Below are 23,713 nucleotides of genomic sequence, written 5' to 3'. Positions count from 1 at the left end.
AGGGCAAGGGTGGTGGGATTAATGGTAGTCAATATCTGTCTGGGGACGGGGGGACACCCCTTATCAACAAGGGTACCTGAGCAATGCATATTTGTATACCTAACCCTTAACTATACCCCACAATTTAAAAATAAAAATATGTTTAAAAAAAAATCATATTGTGTGACACCCAGAATATGTGAAAATCAAAATGCTTAATTAGCCCTAAATATTGTATCTCTTCCTTTCACTAATTTCCTGCCTGGGTGGTAGAAACTGCTGGTAGAAATTCTTTTCATTTTTATCTTGCTGCTCTTTGAAATAAATCATCAACTCTTCATCTCTACCTATTTATTTCCTTATAGTATCAGCTTTAAGCTTTACGTTTCTATGAACTAGCTAGGTTTAGCAAAATGAGAGGCTGTAAAACCAGGAAAGGCAGGTGGATGAGAATGTTATGGGGAAAAAAAAACTTTACTAAAATAATAATAAAAAAAATTCTGTGGCCTAACCATCCTCCAAAATCCAAATCCAAGCAATCTATCAAATCATATTTTCAAGAGAGGGCAGGGAGGATAAAAATGGTATATAGAAATGTATTCATAAAAAAGGACATGAACTATATAAAATAATAAATTTATAACTTTGGCTTGAAATAAGCCACTTGGAAAAAATATCACTATATAAATAACATAGTTTAAATACACATATATATTTGTATAAACAATAACTTACTATAGATTTTTCTAGTTGAAAATGTTTCAAATTTAATATTAAGTAAAATTTTTACTGAAACAGCAGTATGTTTCACAATATTTATGATAGCTCAGTTCAGAACTTGGTTTTACTTGGGACAATCTAATAATGTCTAAGAGGAAAAAGAAAACTTAAGTTTTAAATCTAGATTTAAAACAACAACTTTTGGCATTCACACACAGGGCATAGTTTAGCTCACATAAATCACTACATGCTCATAGACTCACCTAGTTTTTCAGGGTGGGGTAAGAGCTGCCATCAGATTTTAAATACTACTTAAGTGGCTAAAAGAGAATTCCATCCTCACATCTGTTATACTTGAGGAACTGGAGGGCAATCCACCCAATGGGGAATTAGGGTGAGGAGGTGCAACAAATGATTAGATAGAAAGTTTATATTCTGGCTTCTCTCTCTAATATTTACACTACATTGCCATAGGAAACAGAGAATTTATCTTTGAAAAGTCTGTTGAAAGAATTGTTCCCAGCTTTAACGTTATGCCTTACAAATCTCTCTAAGTCAATCCTTGCCAAATATTAGGCTTAAATGCATACTTTATTAGTTTTATTAAATTGAGTCCTACCAAGAGTATGTAAACCCTTTATAATTCTAAAGTTACGTGATCGTCTTTGAAGGAACAAAGTAATAGAGATGCATCCCTGATGACAAGGGACCACTGAATTTATTTAATAATCTAAGTCCAATTTTACAAAAATGCTCCATGTAATCCATTTAAAAATAATAACTGGTTCATTTCAGTCCCTGCACACAATGCTTCCCTTTGTCCCTTGTAAGTCTCTCAAATGTCTTATTTTAAAGGAATATATAGTACTCCCGGAAGACATTTTCCCATTTCTATTCTCTTCGACTCCTGCGAGCCCTTGTTCTGTGTGATAAGGCAATCTCCTCCGGGATCTGAGCTGTGTAGTTTCGCACCACGAGTGACAAGGACTCGACTTGAATAACTGCTGTGCGCAGGTTGTAATTATGTCAGCTGGAGTGTTGAACAAGGGGACTGATTAATGTGAGCCCCGGCCCAGGCGCAGTCCCTATCAAAACCTCCGCGCAGGCCAGCAGTGGGGACGGGTTAAAGCAAAAAGACAAAACATGCTGTATCGTCCATGATAGATGAATTGCTCCAACAGTCTTCAGGCAGATGTTCCAGGACAGAATAATATACAATTACTCTGCCTTATCACCTTCCCAGGGACAATAAAGCTTCCTCCTTCTATAGCTCATGTGAGTGAAGGCAAAATTAGTTTTACTTTTACAACACTGACTCACTTATCATGTTGCCTTGATTGTGCTTTTACAGCTAAGGAAAACATATATTCCACTTTTAAACTAAAAAAAAAAAAACTTAAAAATAAAACTGAAACCTTGTTTCTAGTCTCTTTTACATGAGAGCATACAGTGTTTTAAAAGACTGTTTTGTAAAAAGAGAAGCAAGGAAAGTAATAATATATGTGTGTGCATATGTAGTTAAAAACAAGTACATGCACATAACTCAAAAAGGAAGATTTGGGTTGTATAATCATTACACTCATAACATCATTTTTCAAAGGCTATACAGAAATCATTAATTGGAAGGAACATGTAATTAGAAATATATATATATTTATCCATATATTTCTCAGGCATGGGCACACAGTTCCTCGAGGCTGGGAAGATACACTCCACACGACCTACTTCATTATAGCCATCCCACTCTGAGTCTGTTGAGTCTCTCTTCCTAAGAAGGCTATGGCCTAGTAAAATGAGACTTCCTCACAGTTTCATAAGTTGCTGGAACAAACCTGCCTTAGGAGTGCTATAATGAAGATTTCCACCACCTTTATTTCTACTTGTAAAAATGGTGCTCCAAAATCCAAGAGTAGATGCACAAAAGAGAATCTCAATTTGCAATGAGAAATATATTTTTTTATTCTTAAAGCTGAAAAACAAGCTAAAATCAGAAATTGAGACGAAGTCATATCAACCTAGTGGTAATCATAATTTATAATAAAACAAAGCAGCAAGAACTCCAGTAGAATCAAAGGAAACCTATACAAAATGTTAGTGAATGCAAACATGGCATACATCAACCTGTGAGGCAATATATATGACTTATTTCCACTTTTTAGTGGTTTAATGCAACTGACACCAACACTCAGCAGTTATAATACACCCTAAGTCATGAAAACAAATCATGTCCCCTATCCCAGCCTACGGAGTGATACGTCTGTTTTCTCTTTTCACATTATACACACACTAACTTCAACACCACCACACTCCTTATTATTACATTCCTTTTGGTAGGACACACTCCAGTAGAATGATGTATTTCTAGAAACATGGCAATTCAAAGAAGGCAGGGGTCAATCTAAAACATTATTCTACAGATGCTTTAGCACAAAGGGACATAGAAAATATAATTCAGTTTGTGATTGGTAAAAGTGTTACACAATGGTCACAATTACTTGGAATAGGCCAAACAAGATAGATACAAATAATTAAAATAGGTTTTAATATATGCAGGCGTCAAGTGTCACCACAATAAATGATGGGGTACTCCTCAATTGACTTATGATATCATTAAAGCATCTTATTAGATTTACTGATCTTAGAAAAACCTTGATGCATTTGGCAAAAATTGTTTAAAACGAGTCACAGAAAAGAAGTCACATTTTAAAAACTAAATTTAAAATGAATATTTGTTAAGTGATTACGCCCAATTCTTACCCAGTAGAGCAAGCAAATTTTTACATTAATGAATAAAAATAACAAAGCAAAATAGGCTTTTGTAGGAATTTTCCATGCAGGGCAAATAAAATCCCAATTTTGGGGTGTGTATGTGTTAGAAGGCAGAATGGTACCATGACACAATCTGTTACCTTGATTCAAAACGAAGATTAGGCCATGTTTCCTTTAAGCATCTAGCCCCTTCTCTCCCTTGAGAAGTGAATACGCTCTGTTCTAATCTACTGTCTGAATAAACTATTTTTCCTAACCCCCACCCCAAAAAAGATAAAATTTGGTGCTATGTGGTAACCTAAATGTGTGGAAATTGTTATTGCAGTTGCCTGAAAAGACTGAGAGGCTCTGAGGCCACAGTCCCCATCTGGAGTGAGGAGCCACAGGGACACAGCAAAGCAGGAGCCAATCCAGAGAGCTCCCAGCAGCGCCCTTGGGCCTCACCACTCTCACACAAACATGCTGCCCCGGCCACTAGTGTGGGCAGATTTCAGCTTCACTCTGTCAATCTGCTCTTTCACCTGAGCATGCAAGTACTCAGTAAAATGTAGAGAGCCATCCTGGGCAAACACAGGCAATCAAACACAAAGTCAGAGTGTATCCAGCCCTGTCCCCCTCCGCCCAACTCCCAGCTCTCGGTTCTCGTGCCCCAGGCCTGTTTCCACAGAGCAGCTCAGGGCCAAGTTTCTGGGAACACCAGGCAACCTGCAAGCTTGCCATTTCTGCCCCTCTGTCCACTGATTTGTTTCCGCTCCCACCACTTTACTAATACTGGTTTTCCCAAAAGAACCAGCAGCTCTTAGACTGTATTCTCACATTTCACTCATACCTGGCATGGCTGGCCATGCTTTGCTAGTTGCAGGACACCTCTCTTTCCTGGAGGTCCCTTGCACCTCTGTGACCCCCATCTCAGTTCCCTGTGCTGGCTATTAGCCTCTCTGCTTTTTTCATTTTCCACATTTTCAAGGGAAACATCAATCACATTGCTGCCTTTAAGTTACACGGGGCTTAGTACTGACCTACACATCTATGGACATGTTTCCATCTGGACATCGCATGGGCATCTCACAGTCAGCCAGGCCCAGACCACACTCATGATCATCTTCCTAATGGTCATCCTCCTCCAGTAATGAGTACCTCTCGGACTGGCATCTCATTCACCCAGCATCCCTAGCCAAGGCACCTGAAGGATGACACGTGGTTTTCTGTTGCCCTCCCCTCAATTTACTCATTTGGCCAACCTCTGTTTCCCTGTCTTTCTCTTAACCGTTCCGCCACAGCATTAGTTTAAGATTATTTTCTGCCTATAACTTTGCAATTGTCTTTTAAACGCTCCCCCATCATCTTTCACATCCCTCCCTGACTCACCATTTGCACTGCACCAGTATCTTTGCAAAGGTAAGGGTGACTATGTAATTTTTCTGCTTAACATTCCACTGGCTATGCTGACTTTGGAGAAAACAAACTATCCGGAGTGTACAATGCTTATAAGCCCACATGGACTTCTTGTCACCTTTGGCCACAGAATCAGGTATGCCCTACAGTGCAGGTTTGCCGGAGTAGAAAGCTAACTTCAAATCAGAGGAAGAGTATAATTTAGGAGTGGAAAATAGAACAGAGTCATACTTTTAACTACAATTAGAGCTAGCTGAAGTTTGATAGATTAGAACAAATTTGCTAAATGTAAATGTTAACCACCTCTCCCCCCAAATAATTCAATTCAAAATATTAATTGCCTTAATTAAGGGCAAAACCTCAAAATTTACTATATTTTTCTCTCAATAAAAAAATCATTTTATGACATTCATATATGTGGGAAAAGTTGTAATTTAAGATGAAGAAGCAAAATGCACCGAGAAAAGGACCATGTAAAGTTAATCAACATATATTTAAGACCTACATGGAGATCTCCAAACAATGTCATAGCTAATATAAAAGAGAAAAATACAAAGACTAGGTTGTTTAGCAAGATTCAAGACAAAATAATTAAGAAAAAGAAATTAAAGTTTAAAGAATAAGAGAAAAGATTAACACAATTAAAACTCCCCATAGGGAAAAGTATCAGGTTACATGTTATGTTATTGAGTAGAGTCTAGATTACTTGAATTATAGGTCACTTGTCGATCCGTAGTAAGGAGTAGCATAATTTTTGTTGTTGTGTTGTTGTTTGAGTTGGAGTTTCACTCTGTTGCCCAGGCTGGCGTGCAGTGGCACGCTCACAGCCACCGCAGCCTCAGCCTGTTGGGCTCAGGCGATCCTTCTGCCTCAGTCTTCCAAGTAGATGGAATTACAGGCACGCGTTACCATGCCTGGCTTATTTTATTTTTATTTTTATTTTTTGATTTATTGTAGAGATGAGTCTCACCAAGTTACCCAGGCTGGTCTTGAACCCCTGAGCTTAGGCATTCCTCTCGCCTTGGCCTCCCAAAGTGCTGGAATTACAGGTTTAAGCCACCATGACCAACCATGATATCGTTTTACTAAAAAACAAACCAACAACAACAAAAAACCCTCAGGAGTATTTTTGTAGAACTTATCATGAATATAATAAGTAGGAAAATAAATAGGAAAACCCCAAGAAATTAGTTGTGCTACATTTCCTTTGTTAAGAAGAAAAAAGATGTGAAATGTATAAGAGACATAATAGTGTCTTTACAGAAATTCTTAGAGAAAAGCCAAAATATACAGAATATATGCTCCCACACAGAAGGCATAAAGGGAGTGAATGTGCCTGATGATGTGCATACTTTGACTTTGCCTCGTAAAAGCCACTGCATCACCATTGTCCAAATATTCCAATTTCTTTCTTTTACAATTTTTGCACAGGCGCCAGATAGGCAATATTTCAGAATATATGGAAACAAAGGAGCTGAAAATCAAATTAAATAACCAGTATCTTAGCATTCTGGCTGAATTAATGACAACTGGTCAAACTTTTATGCACTTCAAAGTTACTCTGTTTTGCTAAGCTACTTTTGTTCAGATCCACACCTGAGGCTAAATCCAATCACACACTGTAGGGATGTGCACCCTACAGTCGACTGACTGTTGTTAGGCCCTCCTGGTGATTAGCGTTTTCCTAATAAGCTACATTGTATGAGCTTCCAATGCTAGAAGTTATAGATAGTTACAGGGTAAAGTGTTTTGTTGTGTGATAATAGCTCTAGCGTCTGAGGAATAACTTATTATTGCAAGAGACTATTGCCCAAAAAAATGTGCTATTTTTTTTCATCTCTAAGGTCTTCCTTTCTACTACAATATATACAGATATATCTAACTACCACCCAAGGGACTGTCCAGAGTAATTCCTTGTAGAAAGACCATCCCCAAAGATAGTTTTGGTCCTTTTATAATGACTGGATTTGGGATTCAACAACAGCAGGTAAAATAAACATGTTTATCTGGATTCTACTTTAAGAGATAGCAGAGGGAGTGTATGGTCACTTTGTGTTCCAAATGACTCTTCTAATTAATCTGTGATCTCAACACCTATTTCAGCTACATTGACAAACAAAACATTTGTAGCTGATAAACAAAAAGTAGTATCTCAGATTAGTTTTATTTAATGGACATCTGAACCAATTTGTAACTTTTAATGCTATGGAATCTATTTGTTTTTAAGTCTATAAAATTTTTTACTTAAAAAAAGATTTTTGGGAATTAAAATTTACCAGTATTCACTAAAGGTCTGACATAATACTTGTGCTATCAGCACACCGCCTGCTAGACTGAACAAAAATATTAAAAACCCTATATGTTGTGTGATATAGAGCAGGTAAAAAAAACTGGCTAAAGCAAGCTGTATATGGAAGTGACGTGAGACAAAAACGTAAGAAAATACAAAACAAAACCAAAAACACAATTAGAACTGATGAGAAAAATTCACTGATGAAATGGACAGAGAAAAATAACAATTTCATTTAGGACAAACTCAATTTCTGCTGCAGAGCATTAAGAAAACAAGAACAGATGAACATATGGCATGGCTTGCATACTTCACTGCAGAAAATCTGCAAAGATGATACAATGAAGAGGACATCAATTTGTTAGGGGACCCCTCAAAAGATCCCACCTAAACTTACCAGAATCACTTACTCCTCATGAAAAATAGTGCAACTCCATAAAGTGTTATCAAGATACATGCTCAGAGAATCTTTTGAAGTGGTATTTATGCTTGCCTAGGACCAAACAGGGTTTCACAAACCAGCCACTACACTGACATCTACCTGTGGCTGGCTGAACTGTGTGCAGGGAGCAAGCAGGAGGGGCAATCTGACCAGGAGCAAGCACAACATACAGAATCCAACAGATACATTTGTTTTCCAGAAGAAATTCATTGCAACTTGGAGAAAGCCTAAGAAAACTTTGGAAGGTAAGTGGAATTCTAGACTTTCAAACTAATCTTTCAGCCTGATACTTTTTTCCCCCATTAACTAGAATAGCAGTCACAATAGAGTAAAATATAAAAGAGATATAGACTTGAGGTAAATGAAATAATGACAAAGTATTGACTGGTACTTTACATGACATAAATAATTTTGATTTAAAGTCTATTCTGATCTAACCAGGCTGTAGCATCGATCAAACTGCTTCAAATATAAGTTATATCTAATATTAATACTAGACACTTTCATTTTGCTTATTTTTATGTGTTGACTTTATTCTTTAAGAACTTCAAAATCACCCAAAAGAAATAAATGCAATCTCTGATTTTTTGGAAAAAGAAAGTATGTGTTGTTCATTTTGGTATGTATAATTTCACTTCTCTCTCAGTAAATATGTGTACTGCTACAAATATTTTTTCTTATTGTCAGTATTCAGGGGCAAATCCACGTATGTTCTATCTACTGCTTCTTCTGGTACAACCTGTGAACCTGCAACAGGAAACCAAAGAAAAATGGAAAGTCTCTTAAGAGATTATCCAAAAGAAGAAAAGTATTCCCTGTGGAGTTAGTCTCCCTAACTCAGGATGCTGCTGACAAAAATGGAAGATAGGAACAATAAATCCCATTGAATACTGAATTTTCAATGCCACAGTACCTAAGAAGGCTTACCTTATTATCTATTTAATGTATACAATGTTTACATAATGTTAAAATACATAGTGCAACCTATGACCCAAAAAACACTTTTCATAACTGATATTTTATAGAAATAAGTTTAAGAAATTAACCTGAACTTTCAAGAGAAATAAACAAAGATTATAAACAAAATTTTTTTTTTTTGGTCATTGCATCTTTAAAACTTCCCTAAAATTGCTTCTGGCAATATGCAAGGTTGAGACAGAATTCTATTCTATTAAATTGAGACAGAATTCTATTAAATTAAATGTACTTTTTGACAAAAATTTTGTGGGATCTCCAAACAAATTTCAGCTACACAGATTTCAAACAGTAGTAACGAACATCAAATTCTACCCACTACAGTCACATGTGGTAAAATCTTGCCAAATTCTTAGATTTTATTAGAAAGACAAAACAAAATGTTTAGATGAGTAGTGCTAGAGATGCAGGAAATATCGCAAAATGTAAGCACATTTCTGGTTGAGACATCACAACCTGAGTTCAGATGTTATTTCTAATATTCTATGGTTTCCCCTTATCTCAAAAAAGAAAGAAAAATCCTATTGAGATGGAAAAAAAAAACTACTTTAATGCGTTAATGATATCTATGGAAAACACTGACTGAAAGCTAAGTCATCTATCAAGTAGGAAAAAAAAATCCAAGTGTATTTTCCCACAAGTTGAGCAAAACAATGAGGTGAATCTTCAATATGAGATAGGAATTGCAGATTTAATTCCACAGCTCCATGAGATACAGTATTTCTATTCAGGGTTATGATTTCAAGTAATGAAAAAGAAGATAAATAGTGGAAAACGTAAAAAGTTTTTAAAAAAAAGAGTACATATGGTAAAGTTGAGGAAAATTCTGAGAAACTAGTCTTAAGGGACACAGATACGTTCCCAAGTTCAATAATAGAGACACAGCAAACAAATAGTAAGACTGTCAGATTCTGGCTTGAGATTTTAGTTTTCTATAATTTACTAAGTGCCAATTAAAGTGCAATGTACAATTATATTTAAAATTATCTTTAAAATTTTTATACTACAGGTAGTATTTTGTGCTGTTTTTCATGATTTATTAGTGGCTTATTGTTTAATATGCATGTATTGTTTTCCCCCCATAGATCCTACAGAAAAAAATGGAAGGCAATGTAAAAATAAGTTTCATGTGAATGAAAGTCCAACTACAGCGACTTTAGTGAAACACATCAATTCTCATGTGGAAGCCAATGTAAGGCGTGAAAGAGAAAACAATTTGATATTAACAAATCCTATGAGAAAGTATGGATTTTACACTATTAGAATGAGTACTTATTATAACATATTAAAGGTCTTTCTATTTCATTGGTTCATTAATATAGAGGTGACAATACATAAAAAAATAAAAATACAGAAAAATGTTAAAGTGCTTCCATTTTAATGTAGAAACAAATCTAAAGAATTTGCTGCATAAATAATATAGTAGGTCAGTGTGCCATGAATCTAAATTTACACTTTGAAATTATAATGAATAGTAATTAATGGTGAAAAAGTTTTGGAGTAATGATGGAATATACTGAATTGTAATAGATTGGACATCTGGATATTTTAGACAGTAAAAGCTAAGGAAAAGGGTACATGTTTACATCTAAATAGAATGAGATGTGATTTCCTAAATTAATAATGCAAACTTGAAAAATAGCCTCAGGTTCAAAAGACCAATTATAAAATTCTTTTGTAAACAAATCTATAATCGCATTTTTCATGAATAATTATAACTACTAGTATTTCTCCAGTAATGTTCAATTTGTAAAATGAGAAATATATTTTCAAATGAAATTTAAAGAATATTTCAGTTTATAATGATAGTAACTTACTTGCAAATAAGTGTTAATAATGACAGAGATACAAATACTCTATAGTTTTTATCTATAGGTATTATGCAAATAAAAAACTAAATGGGGAAAAGTTATTTAGTTATTTGAGCAACAAAATACTGTGGAAAGATACCAACAACATAAATACAAAATTAAAAAAATATATAAAAAGAAATTTCTTAGGAAATATGTGATCTTAAAGATATACAAAACATATGAAAATAATACATACTCAAACTTATGAAAAGAAGACATTTGCTTTGTTAGGTGTTTTAGATATGGCATCTTGTACCTCCTATTCAACGAAAACAATCTTTTTTTTAACTTAAATGTCTGTTCATTTTAAAGTCATTTTCTCATCAACAAGATAATAAAGGTATCTGTTCTAATCATATTTCATTCCTAGACCCTAATTTCAGAAGGATTCTTATTTTGGCAAGTTTTCTGTACCCCTAGTCAAGGTTAACTTGCCTGTTGTTCACTAGTAAAAGCAAAGGTATTCATATGTGCACAGAATGGTAAGATTGGATGAGCAGAAGCTGTTCAAACTATTTAATTTCATAATAATCAAATTATTCAAAAGAATTAAATGAACATAAAAACAACATTTTTATAAAGGACATTAAGCATTTCAAAGGACATTAAGCATTTCAAATGGAAATTTGATAGATATCACCAGATTTAAATGTTCTATGTATTTAATTCATAGGACAGTAACAATATACTTAGAAAACACCATCCTTTTTTAACGTATTCCTGACAGAGGTATAACATGGATGAGATCCAGCTGGCTCAAATGCAATACTAAACAAAAGTGATGCTATTTCAGAGAGACAACTTGAATGGGGGACAAGTAATACGACCTCAACCTTAGCAAAAAATATAATACACTTTCAAACCAAGGAAATCTGAAATACTTTCAATTACATGTATGCACACCAAAGAACAAACAGTACCGGTCAGAGAAAAAACAAAATCAATCACAATCTTTACAGTTATGCCATCAAAAAACTTAAATCCTATGTCTAGAAATTTATTCTGAAAAAATCATGGATATACACAAAAATTTAGGCATAAGCATTTTCAGAGTAAAAGCCAGAGAACAGCATACTGACTAAAAACATAATAAATTGATTATTGTACATCAGAGTAACTCAGGATCATACACATAGTAAATGTATATTTCAGAAGAGTCGTTTTCAAACTAAGCATTTTGAATCTGTAAAGTATGTCAGCAATTATCCAAAACTGATTTTGGATTTAATAATTTTTTTAACCACTTCAAAACTGTAAAAACAATCCATTGTGACATGGATTATAAATAAAGAGAATTTTAAAGTGGGAAGAGTTACTGATAACAATTGCTGATTGGCCTCCAGGCCTTCAGGAAAATGCCTTCAGGAAAATGAAATTCCTGTATTAACTCAAGGTATCCTGAGCAGTATCCTGAGATTGAAAGGTGAAGTAAAACTCTGGCTATGCTAAACATTCACCTGAGATGACAAGTAAAAACGGCCACTCTGCAGTGCTTGGCTCTGTGACGTCAGTCTGTTTTTCACCTAACATTCATTCACCAAGATCCCATGAGGCTGGCCCACTAATAATTCAGAACTTACAAATGAGAAAGTGGCATGTTGGACACTAGTTTAACAGTCCCCAGTCACTCTGTGCTGAGCCCAGATCCCTCACACAAACTGTGTTCCTCATAATGCCCATGCCCTGTGCACATACCAAAACCAAGACAGAAACAGGTTTGTGGAGGCCAATCAGCAATTGTTATCAGTAACTCTTCCCACTTTAAAATTTTCTACTGTCAAAACAGTCTGATTACACTATTTTTCATGTTATAATAAGTATGATAAATTTTAACCATGAATTCTACTTATAAGTGATAAACAGCATGTTCATCTATTTTATAAGTGGAGCTTTATATACAACCCTGTTTGAAATGAGAGTTCTGCCAATTAGAAGTCTGAAAACCATAGTTATTTAGGAAAATGATCAACATGGAAAGGTAGTTTCAATTTGCTAAGTATAAAAAATAAAATCTACACTAAACAAAAATTTCCCCCAAAACAACAATAAAAACTTATGCATATATATAGACTAAAAGGATAAGCCCAAGAGCTAAGAATAATAATTTAAAGGAATTTTTATGATTTTCTAATTGATTTTCTGTGTTTTACAAGAAAGACAATTAAAGATCTTTAATTGTCTTTAATAAGAAAAAAAGAGTATCCAATAATGTTTATTTTTTAAAGAACCCATATTATCAACACCTTAGAACTTCTATATCTACCTCTAATTGGATCACCATTTTCCCAAATTTCCAAGAAATACCAATCCAGTGTTATGCAAAGACAGAACTCATAAAATGTTGAATGAATGAATAATTAATGAATGAAATATATCTGTAATATCTCTGTACTATTCAGTGACCTTTCACATAAAACTTAATGCAATAATGTGGTTGATAATAGAAATTATGGCAATATATTTGCTGAAAGCACAGGCTAGATCCACAGGAACATAAAAATCTACTTTTTAAAGAAGGCTTCAGGCTTAACATACATTCTAATAGTCAACAAAGGTGGGCTGCATTTAGAGACACACACTCGATTCCGTATCATCATTGGTGCCACGGATAACAGAGAGCTTCAGCTCCAGGATGATGAAGGCTCTCACTCTCTAGTTCAGGTTTCCAAAGACAGATGTTATGCAGTTGCCTACAAAACCCCTGAGCGTCCCATGGATCACCATCGCTTGCACAGGCGCCAGGTGCAGCATGACCTGACCGAAAGCTCTATTTTCCATCTGACCTTCCACTGTGCCTCTCTCCACATACCTTACCCTGCAGCTCAGCGAACAATTTAGCGTTGTTGAGTATACCCCACACTTTTCTGTACTGAAGCTTTGCTGCTGCCACTAAGGAATTCTGCAAACTGGCAGGCATCATTCAGCCATTATGGATGTCACTGAGTGAACTGAACATCCATGACCTCCAAGATGCTTCCAGCACTAAAATTCTACACAGTGTCATCACCTCCTCATCCTCTTAGAACAGACATCATGTCCTTGATATAATTTTATCATTGCTTATGCCATAGCTGAAATGCTCGTTCCTCTGTGAGAACTTCATCTGGGCTCAGTACAATCCTTCTCTACATGTTACTCTGCACTCTTTACTACCCATTCAAATCTGTATTATCATTACTTATAAATATTAAGTCACTTTTTATGCTACAATATCATTAGTGGTAGGAAACATTTCTTATATCATCTACATTGTCTTAATGAGTACTTAACTCATAGTAGATGAGATTCCATATATGGGTTGAACAAGTGATTAAATTGAAATGGTTTCCTTACTTTGAGCAACACAATAAGATCACTGGAAATTCAGGTGTCAGAAAACATTATAAAACCTAAATGTTAAGAATGTACAAAATGGAAAAGAGCTTTATATTTTATAAACAGCAACTAACTCTGTAGGTACGATAGATTATACATTCATCCAAACCCATGGGATGTACAACATCCAGACTGAACCCTAATGTAAACCACAGATTTTGGACAATAGTAGTGTCGGTGTAAGCTTAACGACTATAGACAACGTCTCACTCTGGAGGGGGCTGCTGGTAATGTGGACGATAGCAGAGTCAGCATAAGCTCATCGACTGTAGAAAATGTCCCACTCTGGAGGGGGCTGCTGGTAATGTGGGAGGTTATGTATATAGTGTGGTAGGGGACATATGGGCAGCATTTGTACCATCCTCTCAGTTTTATTGTGAACCTAAAACTGCTCTATAAAAAAAAGTGTACTTTTCTTTTTCTTTTTTTTTTTGAGTCAGAGTCTCACTCTGTCATCCAGGCTAGAGTGCAGTGGCATGCTCATGGCTATTGTAGCCTAGACCTGCTGGGTCCAGGCAATTCTTCTGCTTCAGCCTTCCAAGTAGCTGGAACTACAGGTGCGTGCCACTATGCCTGGCTAATTTTTTGATTTATTGTAGAGATGAGGTCTCATGATGGTACCATGGGCTCAGGCAATTCTCTCACCTCTGGCTCCCAAAGCACTGCGGTTACAGGCATGGCCACTGTGCCAGGCTAAGTGTATTTTTCATCACAAAAATTAGGTATTCATTCTAATGTATGAATCATGCTTGAAAGTACACTAATTCATGTTGGTCAGCAAAATTACATTCCTACTGGGGATTCAATAGGATTTTCATCCATCATGGTGGCCCATCTGATTGGCAGCTCAGTGATGAGTCATTACCTGTAATCACACCACGGGCATCTGTAGGGCTTTTCTCCAGTGTGCACACGTTTATGTCGAGTCAAATGGGACTGGGTTGTGGAAGCAAAGTTACACTCATCGCATTTGAAAGGTTTTTCTCCTGAAAGAGATCAAGAAATGTTATACATGAATAACAATAACATGTATAACACTGGAAATGAAGGGGTAAACTTGGTATTGACAAATTTGAAAAACTTATTTCCATGAAAAATTAAGAATATAGTTTGATGGACCTCACATACTTAAGTTATTTAAATACTTATTCTCAGAGCGAGAAATGTCAAAATATCATGATTTTTGTTTTTATACTAGAATACAAGCAAACTATACCTTATAGAGTTAAAGCCTATTTTATACAAACAGCAATCTAAATCACAGGCTTACTTAGCACTTTATATTTAGAATGAATTAACAAACTGAGTTAGATTAGTGCCATTATAAAAATCTCAGTGAAATTTTTTAAAACCATGGAAAGGCATATAACACAGATATACTTTGAATATAAAATGGAAAACTTATTAAAATCTCAACATTTTATATGAAGAAAAATAAAATCAAACTATAAATGAGCACCGCTTTAAAAAGTGTTGAATTTTTAAAAATGTAGTTCATTAAGTTGAGTAAAAGGTAAAGAGACCACAAAATATATTTAACATAATGTTTAATATTTAAATTAAATTCAAATTTAATATTAAATAAGATTTAAAACTCCATTAAAATATTCCAACCCTGAGTAGATGTAACAGACAGATTGATAGACAGACAGACAGACAGACAGAAAGACAAGACACAGCCATGTATCATTTAGTAACAGGGATATATTCTGAAAAATGCATCATTAAGTGATTTAATTATTGTGAGAACATCGTAGAGTGTATTCACACAAACCTAAATGATATAACATACTGCACTCTAGGCTATACGATATAACCTACTGCTCTTTGACTGCAGAGTCTATTATTATGCTGACTACTATAGACAATTGTAACACAAAGGTATGTATTTGTATATCTAAATATATTTAAACATAAAAAAGTGGAGTAGAAATTCAGTATTATAATCCAAAGGGACCAGCATTGTATATGTGGTCCCTTGTTGGTGGAAACGTCCTCATGTGGTACATGACTGAGTGTGTGTGTGTGTGTGTGTGTGTGTGTGTGTGTGAGAGACTGAGTGTGTGTGTGTGTGTGAGAGAGAGAGAGAGAGAGAGAGAGAGAGAGAGAGAGAGAGACAGACAGACAGCCAGCCATTTTATCCATGAGGAAGTTCAATAACTTGCACAGGAAACGAAAACAGTAAAGTAGTATGCTGATATCTAGGAAAAGTATTTTGTTCACTTGATACCCTTCTTTCCCTTAATCATTCCTCATCCCACTCATCCACTCAAAGAATCATCAAGTCTATCAGTTTTTAATTCCACTAGTTACATTGGCCAGTAGGCACTTGAAATGGGACTATTTAATTTTAATTAATGTAAATTTAAAATTGAAAACCGATAGTCAATTCGGCTATTGAAAAAATGTTTAAATATGGTAAAACAGCTTGGAGATATGAATCTACTTTTTGAAGTGTAAGTTTTATCAAATCTAATTATAGATCGTGTATTTCAGATGGAAATTTAGCCTCTGAATTGAGATACTCTGTAATTGTAAGATAGCTACCAAATTTCAAAATTCTACTACAAAAATAATAATACCAATATTGCTAAAAATGTTATATTGGCTTCATGTAGAAAGGATAATTTGAATTTGATTAAATTAAGTATATAATTTTAAAAGTGACTTTACCTATTACTTTTTTTTAACATGGCTGCAAGAAAACATAAAATTACACTTGTATAGCTCACATTACATTTGTTTTTTGTTGTTGTTGTTTTGTTTTGTTTTTTTTCAGTTGAAGTCTCACTCTGTTGCCCAGACTGGAGTGCAGTGGCCGCTCCCAGCCCCTGCAGCCTCGACCTGCTGGGCTCTGGCGATCCTTCCACTCAGCCTTCCAAGTACCTGGAACTTCAGGCACGCGCTACCACGCCCAGCTAATTTTTTAATTTATTGTAGCGATGAGGTCTCGCCAAGTCGCCCAGGTGGGTCTCGAACCTGCGGGCTCAGGTAATCCACTCACCTCGGCCTCCCAAAGCGTGGGATTACAGGCTGAGCCACCGAGCCCGGCCTCACATTACACTTGTATTGAACAGTAATGATCTAGAGAAAACATCACATCCTATTCCCCCCAAAATAATTAATATATAGTAATATTTCTCTCAACAGATTTTTTCTTGACAATTTTACATATAATATGGATGGCTCATATTTTTTTCAATAAGTCTACTTGTTATTTCTTACTTTTCATACTTATAAAGTTATAAGTATACTGACTTATTTAGAAAATAAAAAATGAAATATTCTAATTTACTGTATATCGATTTGGCTATCAACAAAGCTATATCTGTTCCCAAAATCAGAACATTAAGAAGTTTGCCTTACATTCTTTGTCTGTTAATACTGCTTACCTGTAATTGAGATAACATTTAACTAAAGGCATATACATCTACTTTGGTGGTATTATATCTCTCACTGAAGCACAGTGGAGTAGTTAGATGAAACTAGATGAACTTCAATTCTAACCCCAGTGTTGCCATATTTTACTTGCTACCTGGTAGATCCCTTGAGCAAGAGGATAATACCACCAAAAATGCAGGGTAATTGTGAGGATTAAAGATGTCAAAGAGTATGGAAAGATCACACTTAGCACAGAGTGCTCAATAACCAGTTGCTTTTCATTGTATCATGATTGTAACACAACTGCCTAAACACTGATAATTGTCAACAAGTCTCTCACAAAGCTAAAAGAAGCACACAAATGCTTCTCATCAAGAGCTCATAACCAAAAAAGATAAATGGCTAGCATACATAAAATGAATAATAGTTTTGCAGAGTCAGTAGATACAACGTATTTTTTAACAGAGCCTATCAGGAAGTATTTCTATTTGACTTATTCTTGCTAAAAAAAAAAAGGTGGTAAAAATCTGAATTGAGGCCGGCCACAGTAATTCACTTCTGTAATCTTACCACTCTGGGAGGCCAAGGTGGAAGGATTGCTTGTGCTCAGGAGTTTGAAACCAGCCTGGGAAACATAGCAGGATCTCATCTCTACAAAAAATGAATCGAAAGAGATCTTTGTCTCTTTTAGTCATTTGTCCTTAAGATAAAGCCCATCTACAGTGTCCCAATCAAGTGGTCACCCAAGGTCTGCTTGAATAACTCTTCATTTTCTGCTTCTAAACCTCTGGTCAAGTAACTTATATTGCTACAGACAATTCAACTGCACTGAATTGACTTGCACAAAAATTTACTTTTATGATGATGACAGACTTTGCTTTAATTTGAAGAATATATCATTTCATATTTTATAAGATAAAGGAAAATAATTCAATCTCTTCAAATTTGACCCAGGAATATTCTGTATCATGGAAATATAACTATCCACAATCCACACATAGGCATATCTGAAAACATGTACATCATGAGAACGAAGTTTGTTCATTTAATTCAATGAATAGTAATTAAAATGCACTCCAGTGTCACAGTGCAGTACACATAAAAAATAGAAACACAAAAGGAAGTACTAGTTTGGATAAAATCACACATATTATTAATTTTTACTAAACTATCAAATATATCTATCTACACTGACCACAAGGTAGAATGTGTAAAGCATTTCAAATAGCTTCAATGAGATGTCATTGACACACAAAAGCTTTCCATATTTGCAATGCATCATCTGACAAATTTTGTTACTGATGAAATCACCAACCCCGTCAAGATAATAAACACAATCATCATCCCCAAAGGACTTATACCTCACTGTCTCTCCTGTTCGTCCATCCCCAAGCTACCTCAAGCATCTGCTTTCTGTTATTATACATTCGTTAGCATTTTCTAGAAATGTATTTACCTGGATATACATGGTATGTACTCTTTTGTCAGACCTCTTTCTTACAGCATAATTATTTTGTGACTCATTCATGTTGCTACGGGTAAAAAATACTTCATTTTCATTGCTGAGCAGTATTCCATTATATGCATGTACCAAGTTGGCTTATCCATTATCCTTAGAGGACATTTGAGTTATTCTATTTTTATTATTACAACAAATAAATCTGCTATAAACCTATATATGCAAGTCATTGCATAGACTATATATTTCCTTATCTCGTGAGTAAATACCCTGGAGTGGGATAGCTGGGGCATATGGTAGGTATATATTTAGCTTTGTAAGAAACTGCCAAACGGTTTTACCAAGCGGTCTGACCATTTTACATTCTCACCAGTTGTATATGAGGGTTTCAGTTGCTCCAAAACCTCACCAACTCTTGTGATAGTCAGGGCTTTATATTTGCATTTCGTTAAGGATTTTGAGGATCGTTTCATGTTCCCATGTGCCATACATGTATATTCTGTGGTGAAGTATCTGCTCAAGCCTTTTGATCCCTTTTTTAATTGGTTTTTTGTTTTCCTAGGATTGTGTCTTGAGAGGTCTTTACATATTCTGGATATAAATTCCTTATAAGATCTGTGATTTGTCTTTAGTACCTTCACAAGTAGCTTGTGAAGAGGAGAAGTAATTATTACCTTACTAAGTTTTCAATTTATCAACTTATACTTTTTCAAATAATTATTTTTCTTTTATGTAGCAGGTTATTGATATTACAACAACAAACAACTGGCAATCCAAGGTCACAAATATTTTTCACCTATGTTTTCTTCTAGAATTTATTTCAAATTTTACATTTAGATTATGTTCATTTTGAACTAATTTTTTAATGAGATATGAAGTATGTATCAAAGTTCATTTTTACTGCATGTGGATATCCAATTGTTCTAAGACTGTATGTTAAAGACTAAATTCCTTTGTTCCTTTGTCAAAAACCAATGAACTATTTCTGTAATCTCTATTCCATTCCAATGACATATGTATCTATCCTGATGCCAATACCAGAATGATTTGATTACTATGACTGTATAAGAAAAGTCTTGAAGTAGTGTAAGTTCTAAATTTTTGTTCTTCTTTTTCAATGTTGTTTGACTATTACAAATTTTTGTAAAAAATAAAATAAAATAAAATAACCTGATAGAATTTTGACTGATCAATGTGAGGAGGATTGACATCAATATAAAGTCTTCTGATTCATAAACATGGTATATCACTTTGTTTAGGTCTTCTTTAATTTCTCTCAGCAGTGTTTTAAAGTTACCATTGGAACAGTTGTATATATCCTTTGCTAAGTTTATGTCTAAATATAGCACTTTGCTTGAAAACAATTGACAAATATATGCACAGATCTATTCCTGGACTCTATTCTGTTACATTGACCTATCTGTCCATCTTTGTGTTAGTAAAATATTGTCATGATTATGGTAGCTATATAATAACAATTCGAGTTAAGTAGTATGAATCTTCCAATTTCAGGTATCTAAGTGACCAACCAATTTAAATATTTTGTTCATTATGCAAATTTACAAATATATACTGATGTCTCCTTATTCCATTTAATCTAAGTATTTGTAAAATGTTTTGGCATCATAAATCACTGCAATTGTGTTTTCTATAACAGTCTTGGTAGATATCTTCAGACTATCCATTTTTTATGGATTTAGCAGGTATCTGAAGGGGGGATAAGGCATGACATCATGGACTCCATTGCTTGAGTCAGTGGTGTAAATTAAAGGTCATCTAAGATCTTCAACTTATTTTTCTTGGTTTGGTTATTGAATATACACTCTTTTGATAATGTAGCTTATTTTATTTAAATGTTCATGGCAATTTTATGTGACAAAATTTATACTTAAAAACAATACTTTTAAGGAATAATGCCATTTATACTCTCTATAGTCACATTAACCTAGTATTATATTGTAATACATTATAAATTGTCATTTCATATTTACCTTGACCAGACTATCAATTAGATTGTGTAATATTAAGAAAGTCCGAATTATATATAGACTGACAGCAAAAAAATATGTAATATTATAAAATATTATGCTACATAAAATACTATGCTAAGGAAGGCGTGCATGTCTGAGCTCCTGATAAGTTAAGAAGTCCATGTCAATTTATACAGACTACAGTTGATACAGTTTATACAAACTACATAATAGTTAATTTATAGTCAATTTTGTTACAAGTTCAATACTACTGCTCTAATATGTAATTTAGTAATTCTTCTTACCATTCATGGGTAATTTCTTCAATAAAATATAATGCAGACATACAGAAGGAGTTTCATATTTATTAGTATTAATATATAGAAAAAATATTAACCCAACTTCTAGACTGAAGAGTCTGAAAGAGAATCATTCAAATTTGAAATGAAAATTTCCGTTTACTCAATATTTAATTGCTTGGTGGGAGACAAGTACCATATGAAGAGGTATATATGTTTGTTAAGAAAAAATGTTTGATGGTGGACTGATCAAACGGGTTAGATGCATTATAGGAAACTGCTTCTGCAATCCTTGTCATTTCAAAGCCAGAAGGAAGGGTAAATCTATGAATAAGATAGTCACTACTCCCAAATAATGTTATCTATAAGTCAACAGGACTACCTCCACATATACTATTCAAAAAAGCAAAACAATGGTAAAATTTCCTGTCCTTCTATCTCTCCCTTACGTGAGAGGTAACAGTACCTGGTAGTTTAAATTGTGGTGCTTTTCATACTTTCCTTTAAATCACTAATCATTAAGAAATATTTTACATCTTATGCACCACTGGTAGAAAAGTAAAGGGAAGCCAAAGCAGGGGCAGCAGAATGGCTGTCAACACAGTGAGGTGTCCTTTGCATGTCAACCATCTGTCAGACAGGCTGACCACATCTTACGGAAATGCATACTTGGATTCCTTTGGGTGGGCTGGTGGTTATTAAGCTGGCCAAGACTCTTCAACTATATGTGAGGATCTGCTCCTGCGCCCTTGAATCAAGGGTCTCTGACAGGTGATAAAAGTAAATCTCAGAATGGAAGATGTTTTGTGTCAGCCCCCTGGACAGTCTGTATTGCGGAAGGGAATTATTTACGCCATTTGGAGCACTTTTGATACTTATCCCTTTCTAAGCTGATTGTAATTTGCGTGGATACTCTGTGGTAAAAAAGTAAACCATGTCAAAGAGGAATACATCAGAGAAGTATAGATTTCAAATGCACCATACAAGTCTGGCCTTGGAGGGAAAAAAAAGGTGTGTTGTTTAAGTATTTTAAATCCAGCATGAAAGTTAAGTGCCTAGACTGAGCTGTACGAAGCTGTTTTGTTGAAGCACACTGTCTGAAGAACTGACTTTGGTATTAAAGAATCATGTTTGATTTGTGCTACAGAGGCAGATAAATGCCAAAAAGACAGATACCTCTGTCTGTGAGACATTGTCCTATATGGTATAAAGTTAATAGCAAAGTAATAAGGAGCCTCTGGACCTGACATAAAATATAAAGTTGTGCCAGCTCGATGCAGGCCTCCTGATCGATCTATCACCGGCAACGCCCGTGATCACAGCATTCCTGTCTCTACTGCAGCAGGAAGAGGGCACTACCCACTGGCAGAGGTGCCACAGCAGGGGAGTCTGTTGTTCCCTGGGGCCACACCAGCTGGGACAAGGTGAGCTTCAATGACATTTAAATGGTAACAATTTGAGCACCAATAAACTGAAAGCATTAAGAATAAAAAAGCTCTCATGAGCACACTGTTAACATAAATATTTCCAATTTTGCCACAACAGTGGTCAGAGACAAATGCCATTAACAGGGTCCCTCCTGTCATCTCTTACACTGAATTCTTAAATCAGTAGATTTAAATAATGCATGCACAGGTGGCTTCTATAAACTGAAAATGGAGTTTTATGTTTGCAAAGTTAAGTTTATATTTCCAACATTATACTAAACATTGAAAAGTTCCCTTTGACTCAATAATAATTACTCTTATTCCTTAAGAAAATTTGAATCCTACATACTCAGACTCAAGACCTAAAAGAAATGATTGGCATTAATTTTCACTCATCTTGCAAATAACAAATTGGACATTGAAGCTACTTGTACCTAACTGCTAAATTATAGCATTTCAAACAAATAACATCTATTATGTATTTTAATTTCATGTCACTTTGAGTATAAATGTCAAACTCAACCACTTTCATGGTATCCAAAGAAAAAACCATACTTAGTTACAATTTTGTCCCCATTATCTAAACTAGGACACACCTGATGACAAAAAGGGGATCTATTACTAATTACAAGAAACAATTGCCATAAATCAGCACTGTCCCTGGCACATAGATGTAAGTAATTACTTACAAGATCCATTAGATTGTATAAGTTAGGTAATAAAATTTGACAAATGTTTAAAACTTTTCATCTTTAAATGTTCACAATTAAGGAATCTACCATATTCTGTTGAATTATCAAGAATGCATATCATGGGGGGGAAATCCTCATCAATGTCCATAATTATCTCATATGTTGCATTGTTGGTGATTTCCATTCTTAGCAAGAATAATCGAAACAGCATTGACTTCAAATCCTGTCTCATCAGATAAGCTGATGGACAGGAGGGTGTGGAGGAGAAAGGTAGACAGGTAGGCAGAGAAAAAGAGGGAGGGAAGGAAGTCGATAAGCATGTAGCTGGCTAAGTAGGGAGGTGGGTGATTAGCTGCAAGATGGGTAGAGAAAATGACTGAGAGGGAGGCTGGCTGACACGGCTTCCTCACTTTCCCCCGCAGGGCCCAAGGCAGAGTCTCGCCTACAGAGAAAAGAGTCTCCTGTATTTCTGTGCTTTGGAGGCCCAACTGTTGTTTTTCCCCTAACTTAACATGAATTTACTGAGGATAGTGGAATCTAGAAACATGCAACATATCTACTTTTAGAATATAGAAAACAGACTATTTAAAATCTTACATTATTCAGCGAAAATTCCTGTAGACCCTCAAATACACAGATGTAACAAAAATCAAAAAGAAAAATTATGATGACGTCAAGACACATGGC

The 23,713-nt window shown here is 34.9% G+C and overlaps 1 protein-coding gene across 1 annotated transcript in view; it reads right to left on the bottom strand.

Moving 5' to 3' along the window:
* The window catches only part of ZNF407 (zinc finger protein 407), a 481,202-nt gene that overhangs the window by 173,706 nt on the left and 283,783 nt on the right, over nucleotides 1-23,713 (bottom strand). The window contains exon 7 of the mRNA XM_008073939.1: nucleotides 14,664-14,784. Within this exon, the coding sequence (XP_008072130.1) occupies nucleotides 14,664-14,784 (121 nt within the window). The remainder of the gene's footprint in view (nucleotides 1-14,663; nucleotides 14,785-23,713) is intronic.

Source organism: Carlito syrichta, unplaced genomic scaffold (assembly GCF_000164805.1).
Source record: "Carlito syrichta isolate Samal-C Ts95f unplaced genomic scaffold, Tarsius_syrichta-2.0.1 Scaffold316215, whole genome shotgun sequence".
In the NCBI taxonomy this organism is placed as follows: domain Eukaryota; kingdom Metazoa; phylum Chordata; class Mammalia; order Primates; family Tarsiidae; genus Carlito; species Carlito syrichta.
The sequence above is the reverse complement of the archived record's forward strand: the minus strand, read 5'-3'. Positions and strand labels throughout refer to the sequence as shown.